This window comes from Nannobrachium achirus, assembly GCF_963921795.1.
Source record: "Nannobrachium achirus genome assembly, chromosome: 14".
In the NCBI taxonomy this organism is placed as follows: domain Eukaryota; kingdom Metazoa; phylum Chordata; class Actinopteri; order Myctophiformes; family Myctophidae; genus Nannobrachium; species Nannobrachium achirus.
The window spans coordinates 8,308,427-8,329,131 of NC_137821.1; the positions used below are offsets into that span (position 1 = coordinate 8,308,427).

At 43.9% G+C, this 20,705-nt stretch overlaps 1 protein-coding gene across 1 annotated transcript in view; it reads left to right on the plus strand.

Moving 5' to 3' along the window:
- focad (focadhesin) overlaps window positions 1–20,705 on the plus strand; it is a 157,637-nt gene that overhangs the window by 82,833 nt on the left and 54,099 nt on the right. The window contains exons 9-15 of the mRNA XM_080742164.1: window positions 2,910–2,997; window positions 4,989–5,188; window positions 7,710–7,976; window positions 14,043–14,147; window positions 15,758–15,859; window positions 16,657–16,790; window positions 20,196–20,322. Of these exons, the coding sequence (XP_080598290.1) occupies window positions 2,910–2,997; window positions 4,989–5,188; window positions 7,710–7,976; window positions 14,043–14,147; window positions 15,758–15,859; window positions 16,657–16,790; window positions 20,196–20,322 (1,023 nt within the window). The remainder of the gene's footprint in view (window positions 1–2,909; window positions 2,998–4,988; window positions 5,189–7,709; window positions 7,977–14,042; window positions 14,148–15,757; window positions 15,860–16,656; window positions 16,791–20,195; window positions 20,323–20,705) is intronic.

Here is a 20,705-nt window from a genome sequence, read left to right on the forward strand (position 1 = left end):
GCAGTAGTAATAATATTGTATTGTGTTGTGTGTGTTGTGTTGTATTGTAGGAGCTGCCGGTGGAGGAGCTGCTGGTTGGAGTGTCTCTTCTGTTACTGTAATGCAGTGTAATGCAGTAGTAATGGTAGTGTCATTGTGTTGTATTGTAGGAGCTTCCAGTGGAGGAGTTGCTGGTTGGAGTGTCTCTTCTGTTACTGTAATACAGTGTAATACAGTAGTAATGGTAGTGTCATTGTGTTGTGTTGTATTGTAGGAGCTGCCGGTGGAGGAGCTGCTGGTTGGAGTGTCTCTTCTGTTACTGTAATGCAGTGTAATACAGTGTAATGCAGTAGTAATAATATTGTATTGTGTTGTGTGTGTTGTGTTGTATTGTAGGAGCTGCCGGTGGAGGAGCTGCTGGTTGGAGTGTCTCTTCTGTTACTGTAATACAGTGTAATGCAGTAGTAATGGTAGTGTCATTGTGTTGTATTGTAGGAGCTTCCAGTGGAGGAGTTGCTGGTTGGAGTGTCTCTTCTGTTACTGTAATACAGTGTAATGCAGTAGTAATGGTAGTGTCTATATAAATATTTCGTTCCAGGGACCACCCAGAAGCAACATTTTAGTTACAAACGTTCGCTTTGAAAATACATATAGTCAAAGATTTGCACACATTTTAACGACTTAGCAGATCGCCGCGCTGTGAGCTTGTAGATCTGCTATTTTTCACTGGTTAAAGCATTCAATAATTCTAGGCCTAATACAGTTTAATGCAGTGTAATAGTAGTGTAAAGCAGTAGTAATGGTAGTGTCATTGTGTTTTGTTGTATTGTAGGAGCTTCCAGTGGAGGAGCTGCTGGTTGGAGTGTCTCTTCTGTTACTGTAATGCAGTGTAAAGCAGTAGTAATGGTAGTGTCATTGTGTTGTGTTGTATTGTAGGAGCTGCCAGTGGAGGAGTTGCTGGTTGGAGTGTCTCTTCTGTTACTGTAATACAGTGTAATGCAGTAGTAATGGTAGTGTCATTGTGTTGTATTGTAGGAGCTTCCAGTGGAGGAGTTGCTGGTTGGAGTGTCTCTTCTGTTACTGTAATACAGTGTAATACAGTGTAATGCAGTAGTAATAATATTGTATTGTGTTGTGTGTGTTGTGTTGTATTGTAGGAGCTGCCGGTGGAGGAGCTGCTGGTTGGAGTGTCTCTTCTGTTACTGTAATGCAGTGTAATGCAGTAGTAATGGTAGTGTCATTGTGTTGTATTGTAGGAGCTTCCAGTGGAGGAGTTGCTGGTTGGAGTGTCTCTTCTGTTACTGTAATACAGTGTAATACAGTAGTAATGGTAGTGTCATTGTGTTGTGTTGTATTGTAGGAGCTGCCGGTGGAGGAGCTGCTGGTTGGAGTGTCTCTTCTGTTACTGTAATGCAGTGTAATACAGTGTAATGCAGTAGTAATAATATTGTATTGTGTTGTGTGTGTTGTGTTGTATTGTAGGAGCTGCCGGTGGAGGAGCTGCTGGTTGGAGTGTCTCTTCTGTTACTGTAATACAGTGTAATGCAGTAGTAATGGTAGTGTCATTGTGTTGTATTGTAGGAGCTTCCAGTGGAGGAGTTGCTGGTTGGAGTGTCTCTTCTGTTACTGTAATACAGTGTAATGCAGTAGTAATGGTAGTGTCATTGTGTTGTATTGTAGGAGCTTCCAGTGGAGGAGTTGCTGGTTGGAGTGTCTCTTCTGTTACTGTAATACAGTGTAATACAGTAGTAATGGTAGTGTCATTGTGTTGTATTGTAGGAGCTTCCAGTGGAGGAGTTGCTGGTTGGAGTGTCTCTTCTGTTACTGTAATACAGTGTAATACAGTGTAATGCAGTAGTAATAATATTGTATTGTGTTGTGTGTGTTGTGTTGTATTGTAGGAGCTGCCGGTGGAGGAGCTGCTGGTTGGAGTGTCTCTTCTGTTACTGTAATGCAGTGTAATGCAGTAGTAATGGTAGTGTCATTGTGTTGTATTGTAGGAGCTTCCAGTGGAGGAGTTGCTGGTTGGAGTGTCTCTTCTGTTACTGTAATACAGTGTAATACAGTAGTAATGGTAGTGTCATTGTGTTGTGTTGTATTGTAGGAGCTGCCGGTGGAGGAGCTGCTGGTTGGAGTGTCTCTTCTGTTACTGTAATGCAGTGTAATACAGTGTAATGCAGTAGTAATAATATTGTATTGTGTTGTGTGTGTTGTGTTGTATTGTAGGAGCTGCCGGTGGAGGAGCTGCTGGTTGGAGTGTCTCTTCTGTTACTGTAATACAGTGTAATGCAGTAGTAATGGTAGTGTCATTGTGTTGTATTGTAGGAGCTTCCAGTGGAGGAGTTGCTGGTTGGAGTGTCTCTTCTGTTACTGTAATACAGTGTAATGCAGTAGTAATGGTAGTGTCATTGTGTTGTATTGTAGGAGCTTCCAGTGGAGGAGTTGCTGGTTGGAGTGTCTCTTCTGTTACTGTAATACAGTGTAATACAGTAGTAATGGTAGTGTCATTGTGTTGTATTGTAGGAGCTTCCAGTGGAGGAGTTGCTGGTTGGAGTGTCTCTTCTGTTACTGTAATGCAGTGTAATGCAGTAGTAATGGTAGTGTCATTGTGTTGTATTGTAGGAGCTTCCAGTGGAGGAGTTGCTGGTTGGAGTGTCTCTTCTGTTACTGTAATACAGTGTAATGCAGTAGTAATGGTAGTGTCATTGTGTTGTATTGTAGGAGCTTCCAGTGGAGGAGTTGCTGGTTGGAGTGTCTCTTCTGTTACTGTAATACAGTGTAATACAGTAGTAATGGTAGTGTCATTGTGTTGTATTGTAGGAGCTTCCAGTGGAGGAGTTGCTGGTTGGAGTGTCTCTTCTGTTACTGTAATACAGTGTAATAGTAGTGTAAAGCAGTAGTAATGGTAGTGTCAATGTGTTGTATTGTAGGAGCTTCCAGTGGAGGAGTTGCTGGTTGGAGTGTCTCTTCTCTTACTGGAGGCGTCGGCCCCTCAGCAGACCAGCCTGCTCACCCTGGGTAACTACTGTACAGTCTCCTCTCATGCATTTAACTGGGATGTTATGACAGTTATTGTGGGTCACGTTTTAAACTGTTGAATGGAAAGGGCAATTTTGAAGTGAAGCGGAATTATTCTCTGTCAATTATGGGTACGTTCGGAAACCCGCACCGGGTGTGTGCTCAGTGTAGTGAGTGCAGTGGGCGTGACGTTGTACAGTGCGTTCAGTGTGGCTTATTTACGAACGACCAGTTAAGAGGCAGCTGTGCGCTTTTTCACTCTGAACTCTGAAGGTAAACTTTCTGAAAAGCAGCAGTTGCTAACGTAACGTTGATATTGAAAGGAGATGTAATTCCTAACATTGGCATACCTGCTGTTGATGTGTGTGAAACTATCAAGCCCAAACGACCAACGAAGCTGCAAATGCTGCATTGTGCGATCATTTCCTCCATTGTTCACAGCTGAGAAGCGCTCGAGACATGGCCATGAAAAAGCCAATCAAAACACCACACTTAGGCCGGCTTTACACTGCCACTGAAATCTAGCCTGAATCAGATCTGAGTCACTTCAAAAGTGGAATCCGATTTTTTTTAAATAGTCTAAATCCAAACATGTCACATTCAGGTCACATGAAATCCGATTTTGAAAAACCACATCCAGAGGTAGTTTCAAATCCGATCCATATCGGATCTGAGGACATCTGACACAGTCTAAAAGCAGCAACCACATCCACCCCATTGAGTTACATGCAGGTCACATTCAAGTCACTTCAAACTAGCCAAGCGTCACTTGCTGCGTGAGCAGCGCGACCCAAGCGCGGCTGTAAATTACATAATTACAGAGCGCGAGTATTTACTATTTGATTACAGCGCACTGAGCACATGAGAAAAACATATGAAAAAAAACAAACACGTGAGCTAAACAGTGAAAACGTTAGAGAAGAGCGAAACACAAGAGTAAAGAAAAGAAGAGAAAAAGAATATTAACGTGTGTTTACAATGGACTGTTATGTCGCATTTCCTGAACGTAATCAGAACGTAATCAACCAGCGTCGACGTAGTGACGTAACGTCATGACGCCTACGTCGTTACCACGGTAACCAAAGCACACATGTACCTGCAGGGCAGCTTTGAGCTGACGCTGTCTGAACGCACAGATCAGATCTGTGTCACTTGCAAATGCAGTGTGAAAAGTCGGGCCAAAAGATCAGATCTGACAACAAATCGGATTTGGGCTGGATTTGACTGCAGTGTAAAGCCGGCCTTACGCACCACACCGTCAAACCCCAACTTCTGAGTAGGGTCGGTCAGTGCGTGCACTCAACACACCGGTGCACTGGATTTCCGAACGACAACGCACCAAGTGCACCGAATAAACGAACGACAACATGGCACACCAGTGCGTTGAGTGCGCATTTCCGAACGTACCCTAAGTCGTAAAGTTCCAGTTATTACTTATGCTGCCATAGTTTTGCCATAACTAATGTGGCAGATTAGTAGCTGTACAAGTATAGTATAGTATAAATAGCCCATGTACAGTACAAGCTCTTTTAAATTGGCCATTTTCACTACTTTTCTGCAACGCAGTTGGGCATTAATTTAGGAAGAAACATAAAAAGATGTCTGTGTCTGTGTCAGTACATATTTTAGCATTGGCTATTCAAAAATAGCAGATCTACAAGCTTGTGCATCTGCTATTATTAGAACATTTGAAGTAGTATACATTACTGTATAGTTTTGGGTGTCCTTGGTACAAATAAATCTCACACAGAGTGTGAAATACCGGTATACGTCCCACAAAGCTTGGTCAATGAGCCAAGTGTGGGACATACATACTGTACAAACACACAAAGCCAGACGTAGGAGCGGTTAGCACCGCTCAAAAAAAATATTTGAGAACTACTGATTTATAAGACATTTGTAGAATCATCAGCCCCAGGACTAATAATAGGTTAACTATGGAGATACAAGGTTTCTTGCCAGACAGTTCCCATATTGCATCTTTTCTCCAGCGCTCAGCCTGGTCCCTGAGGATGATTCAGAGCAGGGACCCCCCTGGGGGACCCCCGTGCTCATGCTCCCCCTGCTGCAGATGCTGGCCTGCTCCGCCCTCACAGAGCCCCTGGCGGACCCCCGCACACACCGCCGCAACAGCAGCCTGGCGCACAGCCTGCTCCGCAGCGCCCAGAAACCCACCCAGCCCTATACCCAGGTAAGACTTACTGTATTTACCAGGGACGTGCTGGGCCCCTGATTCAGCCCGGGGGAAAAAGAGTTGGAGAGGCCCTCATTGCGTGCTATAGAGAGAGATCTCTCTCCATAGCGTTGCTGCTACTCAAAGATGACAAGTGACAAGCCAGTGGGCCAATTATTGTACATGAGTTATATTTCGTCGTTGTCGGGTGGAAACCTTGTATGTCCAAAACCGTTTGTTTTGTATTTATCATTTTTAAAATGATTTAAACTAGTGAAAACAGCCAATCTACAAGCACACAACGCCTCGCACCGCGAGGCGTTGTGTGCTTGTAGATCTGCTGTTTTCACTACTTTTGTGCAACGGCTTTATATGATGAAGCAGGGCTTTGCTTTGCGAAAACATGTATACATTTGAAACTTGGAGTTACAAGGTTTCTGCCCGACAGTGACGATTTACTTTGTTGGCCACCTAGCGCTCAAAATGGAAACAATATTTGTTTTCCTAATGGCCGGCCTGGACCGGCCGGGAATGAACCGGCCGTTTGGGAGTTGTCCCGCTTTTCCCAGTGGCCAGCACGTCCCTGGTATTTACCGTACTCTACCACCCCTCCCTGCTCACTCAGATCAGCTAAGACAGGGAAGGTGTCCAAACCTTCCCTAAAACACCCGGGACAACAACGCTCCATACGTCCCGGACTTCTCCCTTCTGGCTCCCAAACTGTGTGACTCCCCGTTGCTTTTAGAACTGCGGGTACCCTCACAAAATAACATGCAGTGATCCTGGTCTCTATGCTGCCTCCCCCTGGCCAGCCGAGGTGCCAGATGGAGGGGAAAGGAACTGGTTGGAATAACGTGTGCCTTCCACGCGCTACTGTAGGTCCAACCGGGGAAACTCCCTCCTGTCAGGTGATACAAAGCTGCTTGCTCACTCCTCATGCACTTAAAAGGGGCCTGTCACCTAAAGGGTTACTGTCACTTTAAGAATCATTTTAAAAAAACAAGTTAATAGTTTTATGATATCATTGTGGGGATGCGCAATTATAAGCCAATCAAATTAATTGTCTGTATAGCCTGACTGTAAGACTACTTACTGTACTGGTCAGCTGTTGTTGGGCAGATTACACTGAGACAGTTTCAGACTGTTTCAGGATCCAAATGGGAGAGAGACCACATGACCTACTTTATCATACTATTATAATTTCGGGGCTGACAGCGGACCTTTAAGGAAGCATAAGCTCAGTTCGGGGCCCTCCCCAGGTTGGCAGAGGGAGAGCAGCCGTGTCATGGTATAGATAGATCTTTATTGTCATTGTAACATGTACGAAACAAAATTAAAAGTTCCCACCGATCAGTGCATCATACAAACAGTGTTGATTTCGTCGGCTAAAACTGACGAAAAATGTTTGTCGACTGTGTTTTTTCAATGACGAAAATGAAATAAAAACGAATTAGAGCTGTGATGACTAAAACTAAGACTAAATATATTGACCATTTCGTCAACAAAATAAAAACTAGACTAAATTGTTAGGGAGGGACTAGTGGAGAAGAGAGTCATTTTATGTTTGGTTGCTCTCAGGTGTTGCGTGCTGCACTCAACCAAGTGTAAAATCGGTCATTACGATGCCAGCAAGGCCTGCTAAATACATTTTAGTTGACTAAATCAACTGTAGATTTAGTCGCCTAAAATCTTATGATATTTAGTTGACTAAAATTAGACTAAAACTAAAACTTTTCCGGTGACTAAATTATGATTAAAACTAAAAGACATTTTATTCAAAAGACTGTGACTAAAACCAAATCAAAATGTGCTGTCAAAAACAACATTGCATACAAAGCACCGACCGGGAGAGCACTGAGCCGATGCAAGCCAGCCATACTTCCATGCATTTATATCATAGACTGTAGAAAAATATGGACGGTGCAACGCCATTGCTTTCTATGCAGCGAAAATGAGGTTGTCTTGTCCCTTGTATGGGTGTCGCCATCATTGTTTGAAAGGTACCCCAGGAATCATGAGGAATGCTATTGGCTGCCAACGGTCACGTGGAACCGCAGGGATACATGGGAGAATGTGGTGTTGAGCCTTCCGAAATACAGCACACAAAGAAGAACACAGCCGGCTGGTATCAGCTTAGTTGGCCACTCCCCCCGCAACTTTATCATCAAGTTTAACATAAATAGGACCATATTTGCTCAAAACGCATATCATGGTGATTGAAAGGGAGTTTTTCACTAGCGACAGGAACCATAAAGTATTTATGACAACGTTTATTATGGTTAGAAAATCAAAGGGGAAAACGAATGGGGTCCAATGTAGACAAATTCTTTTTGGTACCTCGCGGGGGGGAAAACTGCCCAACTAGCGGCCAAACATAGGAGGTTTTAGTTCCGTATTGGATTCGTTTTAAATCGGCGGAACTATGCCCCTGATTTATATATCCATGTTCTTTGTTTGTTTCTTTCTCCCTCCCCTCTCCCCTCTCCCCCTCCCCCCTCCCCCCTCCCCCCTCCCCCCTCCCCCCTCCCCTCTCCTCCAGGGTGGGGTGTGCCTCTCCTCTCCTCTCAGCTCGTGGTACAGTGAGGTCCAGGTGGTGGTCCAGGTTCTGAGGAGGGTCCTGGCCAGTGCGTCGGCGGCCAGCCAGTGGCTCCTGTCGGTCAGCTCTTCTCTGACCTCCCCCGGGGGTCCGCGGCCCCCCAGGGCCCTCAGCCTGGTGGTGGTCCACCTCCTGGTCAGCGGACCCCCTGAGGTCTGCCGGCTGGCCCTCCGCGCGGCCCAGGACATCGCCCTGACAGACCCCTCGCAGGTCAGTGCAACAAAATAAAGAAAAATAAAAAGTAGCCCATCTACAAGCTCACACCGCTTCACTTCCCACCGCGTTTCACGCTTGTGATCTGCTACTTTTGATGCTTTTGTGTGATGCTGTAGGACAGTTTTAACCCATTTATGCCTGAACACATTATGACGCAATATGTTATGCTTTAAATATAAAAAAATAGCAGATATACAAGCTCACAGCGTGGCACCGAGTGCTGCGCTGCGAGCTTGTAGATCTGCTATTTTTGAAAAATCGTGAAAATTAGAATTTTGACCCGATTCTATAAGTGTCTTTTGAATCCTTCTAAGATTTTTGGAAAAAACCTATGTTTCTATTGTCAGCAATCTGGCCAGCCATCGTCAAAGAAAAGGTCCTTTTCACTTAACTGGAGCTCAGTTAGTCTGTTCTTGAGAGACTACTATGTCAGTGGTGCTCAAACCTTTTCATGTGAAGGACCCCCAAAATGATATGTATTTGGCCACGGACCCCCATCTCAAAATATCTAGTTCCAGGGACCACCCAGAAGCAAAATTTGAGTTACAAACGTTCGCTTTGAAAATACATATATTCAAAGATTTGCACACATTTTCACGACTTTTTCAAAAATAGCAGATCTACAAGCTCGCTGTGAGCTTGTATATCTGCTGTTTTTCACTGGTTAAAGCATTCAATAAATCTAGGCCTAAATGGGTCAAGTACCACCTCAGACATTATGTGTCTCTCCAAGTACCACCATAATAACTGATGTTAAAATACAGGTGTGTAGTCCTACCTTCCTATTCAGCTATGCACAGTTATCGCAGGAGGCCAATCTATTCCTTGAATTCATGGAGGCTTTTTTTTATTTTTTGTTGCATTTATAAGCCAATCATTTTAACCGGGTCATCGGACAGATTTAGCTACAACATTTGTGAACTTCCCGTGCAAACTGATGACATTTCGATTAATCCGTTCTTAAATCCTCTAGAACGGCTAGGTCTGCCCTCATGCTCAGTTCAGCACGGCTTTCAACCATTTGCTTGGTCAGAAGAACTACCTGTTTTAGAATATAGATATTTCACTCCACTCTTATTTTTGGGAAACTCCTCTAAAAGGAGATGGCACATCTCAAGGGGTTTATCCTGATGAAGAATCTTGAATCATCATGGTGTCACACATCATCTCTCCCACCCAGTGATACCCAACGTCACATTGATAATGTGTGACAAAAATGTCCTTTTACCATTTTTCTTTAGTTTCTGTCCTCGTCTCGGTCAGAACATCTTGACCCGCTGGCGGGGAAGCTCTCAGAAACTGCATTATATTGTTGTTGTCGACGGGTAGAAACCTTGTATCTCCATAACAGGCTTCATGCATGACTCATTTAGATATTCTGCAATGCATAGCAACTACCAGCAGAGTCCTCTATGTCTGTCTGTGTCTGTCCCCCTGTGTGTGTGTGTGTGTGTGTGTGTGTGTGTGTGTGTGTGTGTGTGTGTGTGTGTGTGTGTGTGTGTGTGTGTGTGTGTGTGTGTGTGTGTTAGGGCATTAACAAATAGTGATTTTTAGTATTCTAATTATTCGACATCAAAGTATTAGAATAGTCGAATATTCGACAGGACTGGTCAAACTGTCAAATATTAACTTTTTTGGTGCCATGATTTTTTCTCTTCAATGTCCCGCGAATGCCATGGTCTCCATAGACTTCCATGTAATTTATAGTGCACGGATCGTGCACGCCCATGCCTAGATGATGCACCACGTGTGTGCCCACTGTTCACAGCTTTCAAACAAAAAAATCCGCTTGGAAATCCGTTCAGGCATTCATGATTTATCAGCCATTATGTTTTCTTCAGATGTAAACAAACATGGCTGCCATGTTTGAAAGAATGGGTTGGTATGGGGGTTAAACATGCAATTTCGCGATCATGCCTAACACATTTCTGGAGGTCCAAAAAACTTTTTGGAAAAAAATAATTAAAAAAAAAAAAAAAAAAAAAATCTTCAAAAAACGGCCCAAACTCGGGAAACTCGGGGTTGGCACAGCGGTGGTACCAATACAAACTCGGGAAACTCGGGGTTGGCACCATATGTGTTAAGTCAGCATGAGGCGAACATCGTGAAAATAGCAGATCTATAAGCTCACAACGTGAGCATGTAGATCTGCTATTTTCACAATATTTATCTGCGGTAACCGAGTCACATTAAATGTAATACCTACAATTCCAAGTGCTTGTCAGGGTGGGGGTCCCCAGTTAAAATATGTTTATTTTGGGGGTCACACCCTTAAAAGGTTTGAAAACACCTTAACAAATTCATCCACTAGGGGAACTGACAACTCATTCTTATGACTTACTATCTCGCCAAGCTCTATAAACTATATATTTTTTAAAGAGAAAACAATGAAAAAATGTAAATAAGCGAATATTCAACTTCGGTGAACAACGTCGAATTATAGTGACTTTGATATTCGAATATTTGGTGAATGCCCTAGTACAGGGTTGTCCTAGCACTTTTTTGTTGTGAGATCTACTTTTAAAATGACAAGATTGGATGGGTAGATGACATGATCTACCCATCCAAAATGTTTTAGCTGAGGGCCTGAGGGAGGCTTTGGAATAGCAGCACTGGCATTACATTTTAGACAAACACACTTAATGTAAGGGGGAAATAAATGGGAAATACTGGGGGGAATGTCTTCATCCCATTCTGTATGGAAGTGGTAGGTTTTGGGGTTCTTTCTTTGTAATGCTACTGACTCTTGAACAAAGTATTGCATTGGAGGTTTGCCTACTTTAGAAGCCATGAAGGGAGCTGACAGGCCCTTCTTGATGTCATATTGACATATTATTTTTATATTTTAATTATATATTTTTAGAGGCATGTCATGTGGTCTACCTGCACACCCTTGGTGATCTACTGGTAGATCACAATCTACCTTTTGGGCACCCCTGCCCTAGTGTGTGTGTGTGTGTGTCTGTCTGTCTGTCTGTCCATCCGTCCCTCTGTGTGTGCATGTGTCTGTCTCTCTCTGGGTGGTAGCAGGTATTTTTGGGACCACTTGGCAGCCTGGAGCAGGTTGCTCTGTGGGGTGGGGGCCCCGTGCCCCCCCCCCCCACCCACCCACCCACCCACAGGGGCCCACAAATTAAGTCACCTGTTCCTGCAGATAGCGTCCCCGCCCCCTCGTTAGATGCCCTCCTTATTCTCCTCTAATTGCTCCCATGGTGCAGGTGGTTGTGGTCGCTAGGTGTGGCGCTGGTAGAGCATTACTGGCACCTGGTTTATACTTTATACCAGGGCTCTTCAACAGGGGGTCCGGGACCCATAGGGGGTCCTCAGAGTTACTACAGGGGGTCCTCCAAATCTTTGTGTGATAGAAAGGGAAAAAATAAAATCTCCTTTTTAGCCAGATTCTTAGTCATATTCTGAGAACTTTAGCCGAAAATAGCAGATCTACAAGCTCACAACGCCTCGCAGCGCGAGGCGTTGTGAGCTTGTAGATCGGCTATTTTCGGCAAAGAGGGGAGAAGCATTGACAGTTCAAGTGGTTAAATATCTGAAAACACAAATTAACGTGAATCCAAAAAACATGATTGTGCTGTCAAACAATGAAACGATATTGAATCTAGGTTGTGGGGGTCCCTGCTTCATCTCTCTCTCAACTAAGGGGTCCTTGGCCTGAAAACGTTGAAGACCCCTGCTTTGTACCATGGCTCTTCAACAGGGGGTCCTCGGAGTAACTCCAGGGGGGTCCACCAAATCGTCGTGTGATGGGGAACATTAGCCGAATATAAGATGATCGGCTATTTCGGAGAGTCAGTGTTTAAGTCGCAGACCAAGTATAGAGCCAATTCGGTCATGTTCACTAAATATTGAGGGTTTAAATGCTTGACTTTACCGACGTCATCACAAAGACAAGACCGTCTCTGTCACTTTATATCTTTAGATTTAGCTATTTTTGAAAAATCAAGACAACTTGTGCAAATCTTTGGATATATGTTTTTCTAAAGTGAACATTTGTAACACAAATCTCTCTTTCTTGGGGTCCCTGGAACAACATATGTTGAGATGGGGGTCCAGGGTCAAATACATACAAATCTAGGGGTCCTTGACATTAAAAAGGTTTGGGAACCACTAATATAGAAACAAAGTTTTTCAGAAAACCTTTATGATTTAGAAGCCATTTTTAGAATCGGTCTCAGGTCATAATTGGTTTAAAAGGCGCGTGCAGCGCAGCGCGGCTCTGGTCCTGACAGATGGGGGAGACGAGGGGAGACGGGAGACCCGTGGAGAAGCGGTCCATTTTTGTATTTGGTTTCTGTCCTCACCGTGGAGCCATGCAGATGTTGCAGGTTGCTAGGCAACGGTTAAAGGTGCGGGGGAGCGGCGGTAATCACGTTATGATAATGAAAGAGAGAGAGAGAGAGAATAAGTGAAAGAGAGGGAGAAAGAGAATACATGAAAGAGAGAGGGAGATATTGAAAGAGAGAGAGTAAGTGAAAGAGGGATGGAGAGATTGAAAGGGAGAGAGAGAGAGAGAATAAGTGAAAAGCAGAGGGGAGACATTAAAGATGGAGAGAACGTGAAAGAGAGATGGGGCAGAGAAAGTGGGAGAGAGCGAACGTGCGTGTGTGTGTGCGTGCGTGCGTGCGTACGTGCGTGCGTGCGTGTGTGTGTGTGTGTGTGTGTGTGTGTGTGTGTGTGTGTGTGTGTGTGTGTGTGTGTGTGCGTGTGCGTGTCAGACAGTAAGACATCAGAGAAGATGATCAGACATACAGTAAAATGGTTCCATCACTCAGTAGCAGTAGAAAGCCTACATTACCATTCATTTTAAAATGAATGTGTCCCTAATTTATTAAACACATACCATGATAATCAAATAAATAACTAAATAAACTAGCGAGTAGCAAGACTAAAAAAAAGTTTTATTGTCACAAAGATGTGCGAGGAGTCGAGGACACTGTGGAGATCTTGGGTTGGGGTGACCGTGCTCCATAATATGTCATACGAAAGCCTGATCTACAAGCTCCAAGCGCTTCGCATTGCGCCACATTGTGAGCTTGTAGATCTTTGCCATTTTGATCTGCTATTTTGATACGACTGAAAGCGATGGGGTTTCTTTGGCCGCGAGCCAACAAAAAGCAGGAACGTTTTCAAAAGGCGCACAAGACTTTTTTTAGCCAATATAGCATCACAACCACAACGTCTGTGTGTCTGTGTGGGGGTGGTTCACAAATTGCTCATTTAAGGGCAATTGATGCTGAGCACTATAACTATAAAAAATATAGTTTTACAAATCGTATAAAGAATACAATTGTTGAACGATATAGTTATAGTTATTATCGTATGTCCATCCGTCCGTCCGTCCATCCATCTTCAACCGCTTATCCGGAATCGGGTCGCGGGGGTAACAGTTCCAACTGAGACCTCCAGATTTCCTTATCCCGAGCAACTTCCTCCACTCCCTCAGGGAGTATACCTTGGTGTTCCCAAGCCAGTTTGGAGATATAATCCCTCCATCTGGTCTTTGGTCTGCCACAGGGTCTCCTCCCAGTGGGACGCGCATCGAGGACCTTCCTAGGAAGGTGCCCAGTGGGAATGGCACTTGGCCATACAAACTTTTTAAATCGTGAGATTTTATTTCGCTTTAATCCATTTGATTCTGATGCCATAAGAACACATTTTGCTGGGTAGTGGCTTGGGAGACCCCTTTATCCACCACTAGGATCCCAGGGGGTCCCTGGTCCCCACTTAGAGAACCACTGGCCACACTTCCACACACGACAGCTCCCTCTCCCTTTCTCTGTGCCAGCGGGCGGCTTGGCTTTTATTTGTTCAGCCCAAATGCTTTTGTGTTGTGTGTATGTGTGTTTGTGCTGTGCGTCCATGCTTTTTGTCTGTGTGGTCTAGTGCGGATAAAAAAGATGGACGAAAATCCAGTCCTTGCTAGGGATAGGGCTTACAGTAGGTGTATGTATTGTATGGTCAAAGCTACATTATTAGTCTGAGTATTCTGCCACCCCCCAAATGAATCATCATCTCCCTCCTCTCCTCTCCTCCCCTCTCCCTCAGGTACCATCTCTCCTGCCTGTGCTGCTATTCAGACTGGGGAAGGAGAGTGATCCATCGGTGTGTCACGCTGTGCTCTCCTCCCTGCCTCACCTGGGGACCCACAAGGTAGGTCTGCCCTGCAGGGGGACATATGGGGGACCTCTAACTGTGGAACCTAGATAAAAGAGGGCTTCTTGCTGTTACAGGTGTTTTGTGTCCCGGAAATCTTTTCCTTTTCCTGTGACAATGGGGGTGTAATGTGATAACGGCTCTGTATTGTTCATTTCCAACAAGCCGTGCACAGTAAGATTCCCGGGTCGACTTCATGTAACTAGGAGTCGGTGACACATCAGAATCAGTATCAACTTGTCCTAATGTTACTTACTAAACATTCTAAATACCAGTAAGACTCCCTAATCGGGAGATAAGCGACCGTCAGGTCGCAGCGTGATTTTAGGGCAAAATAACCACCGTTACCACATAAAAAGGGCTTTATCTATGAATGAGGTGCAAAGAACCCCAGGGAAGCAGAGATCTGATTGTTTTCACGGCGACATTTTATCGCGATGGTCGGCCCCTTTTTGGATTTTATTTTCGTGAGCGTTTGTAATCAAATGGATTTTCTTCCTCAATCATCAGTGGACACTCACGTGCACACGCACAAAGCTTCCGAGGCTCTTCAAAATAAAGCGTGAGTGAACGGCGGCAGCAGCAACAGCTAGAAATGTTAGAAACCTTGGCTTCCCATGTGTTAATTTACAAAAAAGAAAAAACTAAAAGTATGAAGAATAAGAGATTTCTGTCCGACAGCAACAATGTATACATGCTTCTGTTGTCATAGGCTGGAAATGTTTTCCACTTTCACAAGAACCATGTCTGCCTTCTCAGTGTCATTTATCTATAGTTCTTTGTTAAAGTAGAAATAAGCAGTTTTCTGCTGACATAAGCAGGAATCATGCAATTGCTTTAAAAAAAATATTTTAATTAAATTTTATTCAGGCGGCTAACAATGCTTCCTAAAGAAATGTTGTGTGTGTGACACTTCCTGGGGCTACAATCTGCCTCCAAAACTATTATTGGAGCGGTGAAAGCGCTCCCAATGAACAGGTATGTCCGTGGGTATGTCTGTGGGTGGGTGGCTGGGTGGCTGGCCGTGTCCGTAGCCTGGCAATACCTTGAGTGGCCACACACAAAACACTAGTTAAAGGAGGGGCGCTGTTTTGTGCAGGCCAGGCACACTCACCACTCACTCACAGGCACAGTTTACACTCACTCACTCACTCACTCACACAGGGTACAGCTGCTCAAATTCACCGCTCCACTTCGAACCGAGGTTTGATTTTTTTATATGTGAGAAGTTCTGTCATTGGTCGATTAAACTGGGTGGCCAATCCAAAATAACAGACCAATCAGGACCGCCTCTTGTTCTTGTACAGATTGGTTGACCTGTCTGTCAATCCTTTTAGCCCCGGTCGGCTGGTTCATGCACCAATGAGCTGCTAATGACAGAGCTTCTTACAGATAAAATAATAGTTTTGGAGGTAGACTGCGGCTCCTAGAAGCGCCACAGAGAGCATTGCGCCATAGGGAGCATTGTTAGCCGCCTGAATATAATAAAATAAAAATGAAACATAAAAATAAGCAATTGCATGATTCCTGCTTATGTCAGCAGAAAACTGCTTATTTCTGCTTTAATTCACCTCTCTAACATCCAGCACTGTGTCTCTGTCTGCCAGCTGTGTGTCCCACAGGTGCTGCAGGTTCTCCAGATGCTCGCCAGCGACCCCAAGCTGCGGGCCGTGGCAATGCGCCTCATGACCACGCTGTGGGTTAAACAGGTCAGTGGGTGTGTGTGTGCAGTAGGGATGGAGCTCCAAACAAGGGTCCTCTACAAACTCGATAACATATTTATTGAGTACCCGGTATCAATAAGCTTTGGGCTTATCAAGATTGTTATCGAGCGCAATATAGATAGCATAGAGGCGATCAAGAAATTATTATAGTACTGTTCAGAATATATAGCCATTTAACACTTATTGCACACTAATGAATTATTTTTTAATGATATTTGTTACTTTTGTCAAGTATCATCTTCATAGATGGTGGTCAGCAACAAACTCACTGTCACAACAACTGGCCAATAATAAAAGACTCCAGTTCTGGAATTTGTCGTCTCTCGTCTTTCCACAAAATATTAGAAAACTCTCAATAGTGATCTCGATAAAAGCCCGGCTCAATAAGCAGGATCGATTGTTGCCACTCGCCTTGTGACCGCAGGGTTCTGGGTTTGATCCCGGGGCCCCGGCCACCACCAACTCAGCATGTCGCTCGCCCTCTGTCAAGTGCTAACCTCATACATATGTGCAAAATGTCAAAACGTTTGTCTGTATCCAGGATTCAAATTCAAAAGCGGCAAAAGTAACTAATCCACACGCTCAAAACACTACGCGTAGTGCCATATTTCAGACACAGCGGCACAGCTAGTCTCCAAATTGTTGGGCTGCCTGCTGAAACTTTATGTCTTACTGTACCTGACACCATGTCTCCAACCACTACAGATGTGCTAGTTACACACACTGGTTAAAATAATGCTTCATTGTGTTGTGTTGTTGTGTGTTTGTGTGTGTGCCTGTAGGACCGTGTGTACCCTGACCTGCAGAGGGTGCTGTTGGGTCAACAGGAGAAGTGGAGCGTGGTTCTGGGGAAGGAGACACAGTGGGAGCACATCCTGTCTAGAGCTGCCTGTATCAGAGATATCTGTGCAGAAAGGTTAGTCTATACCTAGTCTCGCGTAGCCAGACAATTATTCCACAATCTCTGAATGCTCTATAGAGTCTGGAACTACAGCTCCTTAGCGGCGAGTATCGGAAGCTGACATTTCCGTATACAAAACTTTTTTTAAATCTAATTTCTGATAAGCAGCAAGCTATGTATGCTTAGATGATTTTTATTTACATTACGATAAATGTGCGCGACAGTAAAGATTAAACAGAAGTGGGGAGGAGGCTTCACATCCGCTTTATCGCTTCTCAAGCCGGATACTCATCATCCTGTCTTCCGTTGCCCCAGACTGTATGACGGGAGCATTTGCAAATCACGCGAGACAACAGTCTGTGCCACGCAAGACTATTCTATGCAATACCTAACCCTAGAGCTGCCTGTATCACAGACAGCTGTACTGAGAGGTTAGTCTATAGACCTCCATAATGTACATTATATTAAACTATACTATATGTATCAGAGACATATGTACTGAGAGGTCAGCCTGTAGACCTTTTTTCCAGAGCGCTGCCGTGTAGCTGCACACACGTGGGTGCCTCTTGACACCGCAGTTATGGTTGCCGCTCTGAGAAATCGGTCTATAGACCTCCACCCAGCAGCACTATGTTACATTTAGGCCTAGAATTATTGAATGCTTTAACCAGTGAAAAATAGCAGATATACAAGCTCAGATGAGCTTGTATATCTGCTATTTTTGAAAAAGTCGTGAAAATGTGTGCAAATCTTTGACTATATGTATTTTCAAAGCGAACGTTTGTAACTAAGATTTTGCTTCTGGCTGGTCCCTGGAACTATGCCAGATTGCTGACATAGAAACATGCGTTTTTCAAAAAGTCTTAGAAGGATTCAAAAGACACTTATAGAATCGGGTCAAAATTCTAATTTTCACGATTTTTCAAAAATAGCAGATCTACAAGCTCGCAGCGCGGCACTCGGTGCCGCGCTGTGAGCTTGTATATCTCCCTAGTCAAAAAATCCTATAGGATCTTCGAAATTTCCAATATAATCCTATATGATTTTGAAAATCCTATAGGATCATATTGGTTTTTCACAAATTTCCAATACAGTCCTATAGGATTCTATCGGTACTTTAGAAAATCCAATAGGATTTTGCAAATTTCCAATAGGATCCTATTGGGTTATATCTAACTTTGGAAAGTCCAATAGGATCCTATTGGAACTTTGCAAAATCCTATTGGATTTTGTAAAGTTCCAATAGGATCCTATTGGGTTATATCTAACTCTGTAAAGTCCAATAGGATCCTATTGGAACTTTGCAAAATCCAATTGGATTTTGTAAAGTTCCAATAGGATCCTATTGGGTTATATCTAACTTTGGAAAGTCCAATAGGATCCTATTGGAACTTTGCAAAATCCAATTGGATTTTGTAAAGTTCCAATAGGATCCTATTGGGTTATATCTAACTTTGGAAAGTCCAATAGGATCCTATTGGAACTTTGCAAAAGGATTTTGCAAAGTTCCAATAGGATCCTATTGGGTTATATCTAACTTTGGAAAGTCCAATAGGATCCTATTGGAACTTTGCAACATCCAATTGGATTTTGTAAAGTTCCAATAGGATCCTATTGGGTTATATCTAACTTTGGAAAGTCCAATAGGATCCTATTGGAGTTTTGCAAAATCCAATTGGATTTTTGTAAAGTATTGGAACTGTAGGATTTCTGATAGAAAAATCCTTTAGAAAATCCCATTAAGAATCCTATAAGAATCCTTTACAGTTTTGGAACAGATCCTATTGGATATTTTCTTATAGGATAATAATCCTATAAGAAAAAAATCCAATAGGATAGAAAAATCCTTTAGAAAATCCCATTAAGAGGTCAAGGCGGCATCCCGCAGTAGTTCTGACAGACCTGGACTATGCGGACGACATCAGCCTGCTCTCCGACAGCATGGAACAAGCACAAGAACTCCTGAACAGGGTGGAGATAGAGTGTGCCAAAGTTGGTCTCAGGCTAAATGCTAAGAAAACTGAGGTTATCACCTATAACCTACCTGATCACTCACCTCTGACAACAACAGAAGGAGCTGTGTTGAAGGAAGTCAAGGACTTCAAGTACCTGGGCGCATGGGTCGACTCAACTGAGAAAGACCTTAAAGTAAGGAAGGCACTCGCTTGGAGGGCCCTGAACGGCATGAACAGTGTATGGAACTCTAGCCTCCCCCGCCAAATCAAACTTAGCTTCTTCTTTGCAACAGTGGAGTCTGTTCTCCTCTATGGCAGTGAATGCTGGACCCTGAAGCCAACCCTGCAGAAGTCTCTAGATGGGTGCTACACTAGAATGTTGCGTGCAGTACTCAACATCAACAGGAGTGCACATGTTACCAACAGGAGCCTGTATGAGGGAATACCAAGGGTAAGCGAGAAAATTGCCACCAGAAGAATGAGACTAGCAGGACACTGCCAAAGACACCAGGAGCTTCCAGCCAGCAAATTGGTACTGTGGGAGCCAACACATGGGCACCGGTCGCGAGGACGTCCCACAAAAACATACGTGGACGTACTCAAGGAAGACGTAGGGACACAGAACACCAATGAGCTGGCCAGATGTATGGAGAACCGAGATGACTGGAAACAACGATGGAGGGCTCGTCTGAGGACGACCTAGAGAGAATCCTATAAGAATCCTTTACAGTTTTGGAACAGATCCTATTGGATATTTTCTTATAGGATAATAATCCTATAAGAAAAAATCCAATAGGATTTGTGTAGGGGAAATCCTATTGGATCCTATAAAATGTCAAATAGGACCAAAAACCCATCCTTACTAGCAGGAGCTGTGGCGCAGAGGATCAGGGCAGGATTCAAGCACCGGAGGTCGTAAGTTCGAATCTCACTCAAGATGTCAATGATAATGTCAAATCTAATACTGTATGTCTTAACACTGATAGCCTGATAAATCAGTCCGCACAACACCACCCCCTGTTGGTGGGTGGCAGCCAGGCAAGGCACCTGAGGCATTACAGTCATAAAGATGTACAATGCCTCGCCAAAATATCCTTTAGGATTCTGATAGAGAATCCTATAAGAATCCTTTACAATTTTGGAACAGATCCTATTGGATATTTTCTTATAGGATTATCCTATAAGAAAATATCCAATAGGATCTGTTCCAAAACTGTAAAGGATTCTAATAGGATTCTTAATGGGATTTAAAGGATTTTTTGACTAGGGCTGCTATTTTTCAATAGTTAAAACATAAAATAATGATACGCAATACAGTGTACCCGTTCTAAATGGGTTAAACTACTGTCTTGTTTTTCCTGGATGTGCGTGCGCGTTTGTGTGCATGCGTGCGCGCTTGCGTTTGTGTGTGCTTGCGTGTGTGTGTGTACGTGCATGTGTGTGTGTGTGTGTGTGCGTGCACCAGGCCCTATCAGCATGGTGGAGACATGCTAGCAGCCATCACACACACCCTGAAGCAGTGCACCAAGCCTGACCTGGCTAGCCCTGCTGCTCTGGCCCTGCAAGGACTGCTGCAGCTCTGCAAGGCAGAGGTGAGAGAGAGAGACACACACACACACACACACACACACACACTGTACTGTACACACACAAACACAGGTCTTTAACATTTTAACGGATTTAGTGCCGATCCCGCGATGTCTCGCGAAATATTAAAAGGTATCTAGAGTGCCGATCGCGGGATGACTCGTGAAATATACTGTATATACAGTAAAGCTGGCCTGGCTACCTACTGTCCGGTGAAAAGAAAAACGCTGGCACGTTTGAAGTCGCCGATTCATCATCATCGTGCATCCACGTGCACACAATAGTGATCCCATCGCATAGAAACCAACAGTCTTTCTCATCTTTACAGTCCATTTTCTCCAAAAAACACTTTTGATGCATTGGATTCTCGCTAAAATAGCACAAGCAT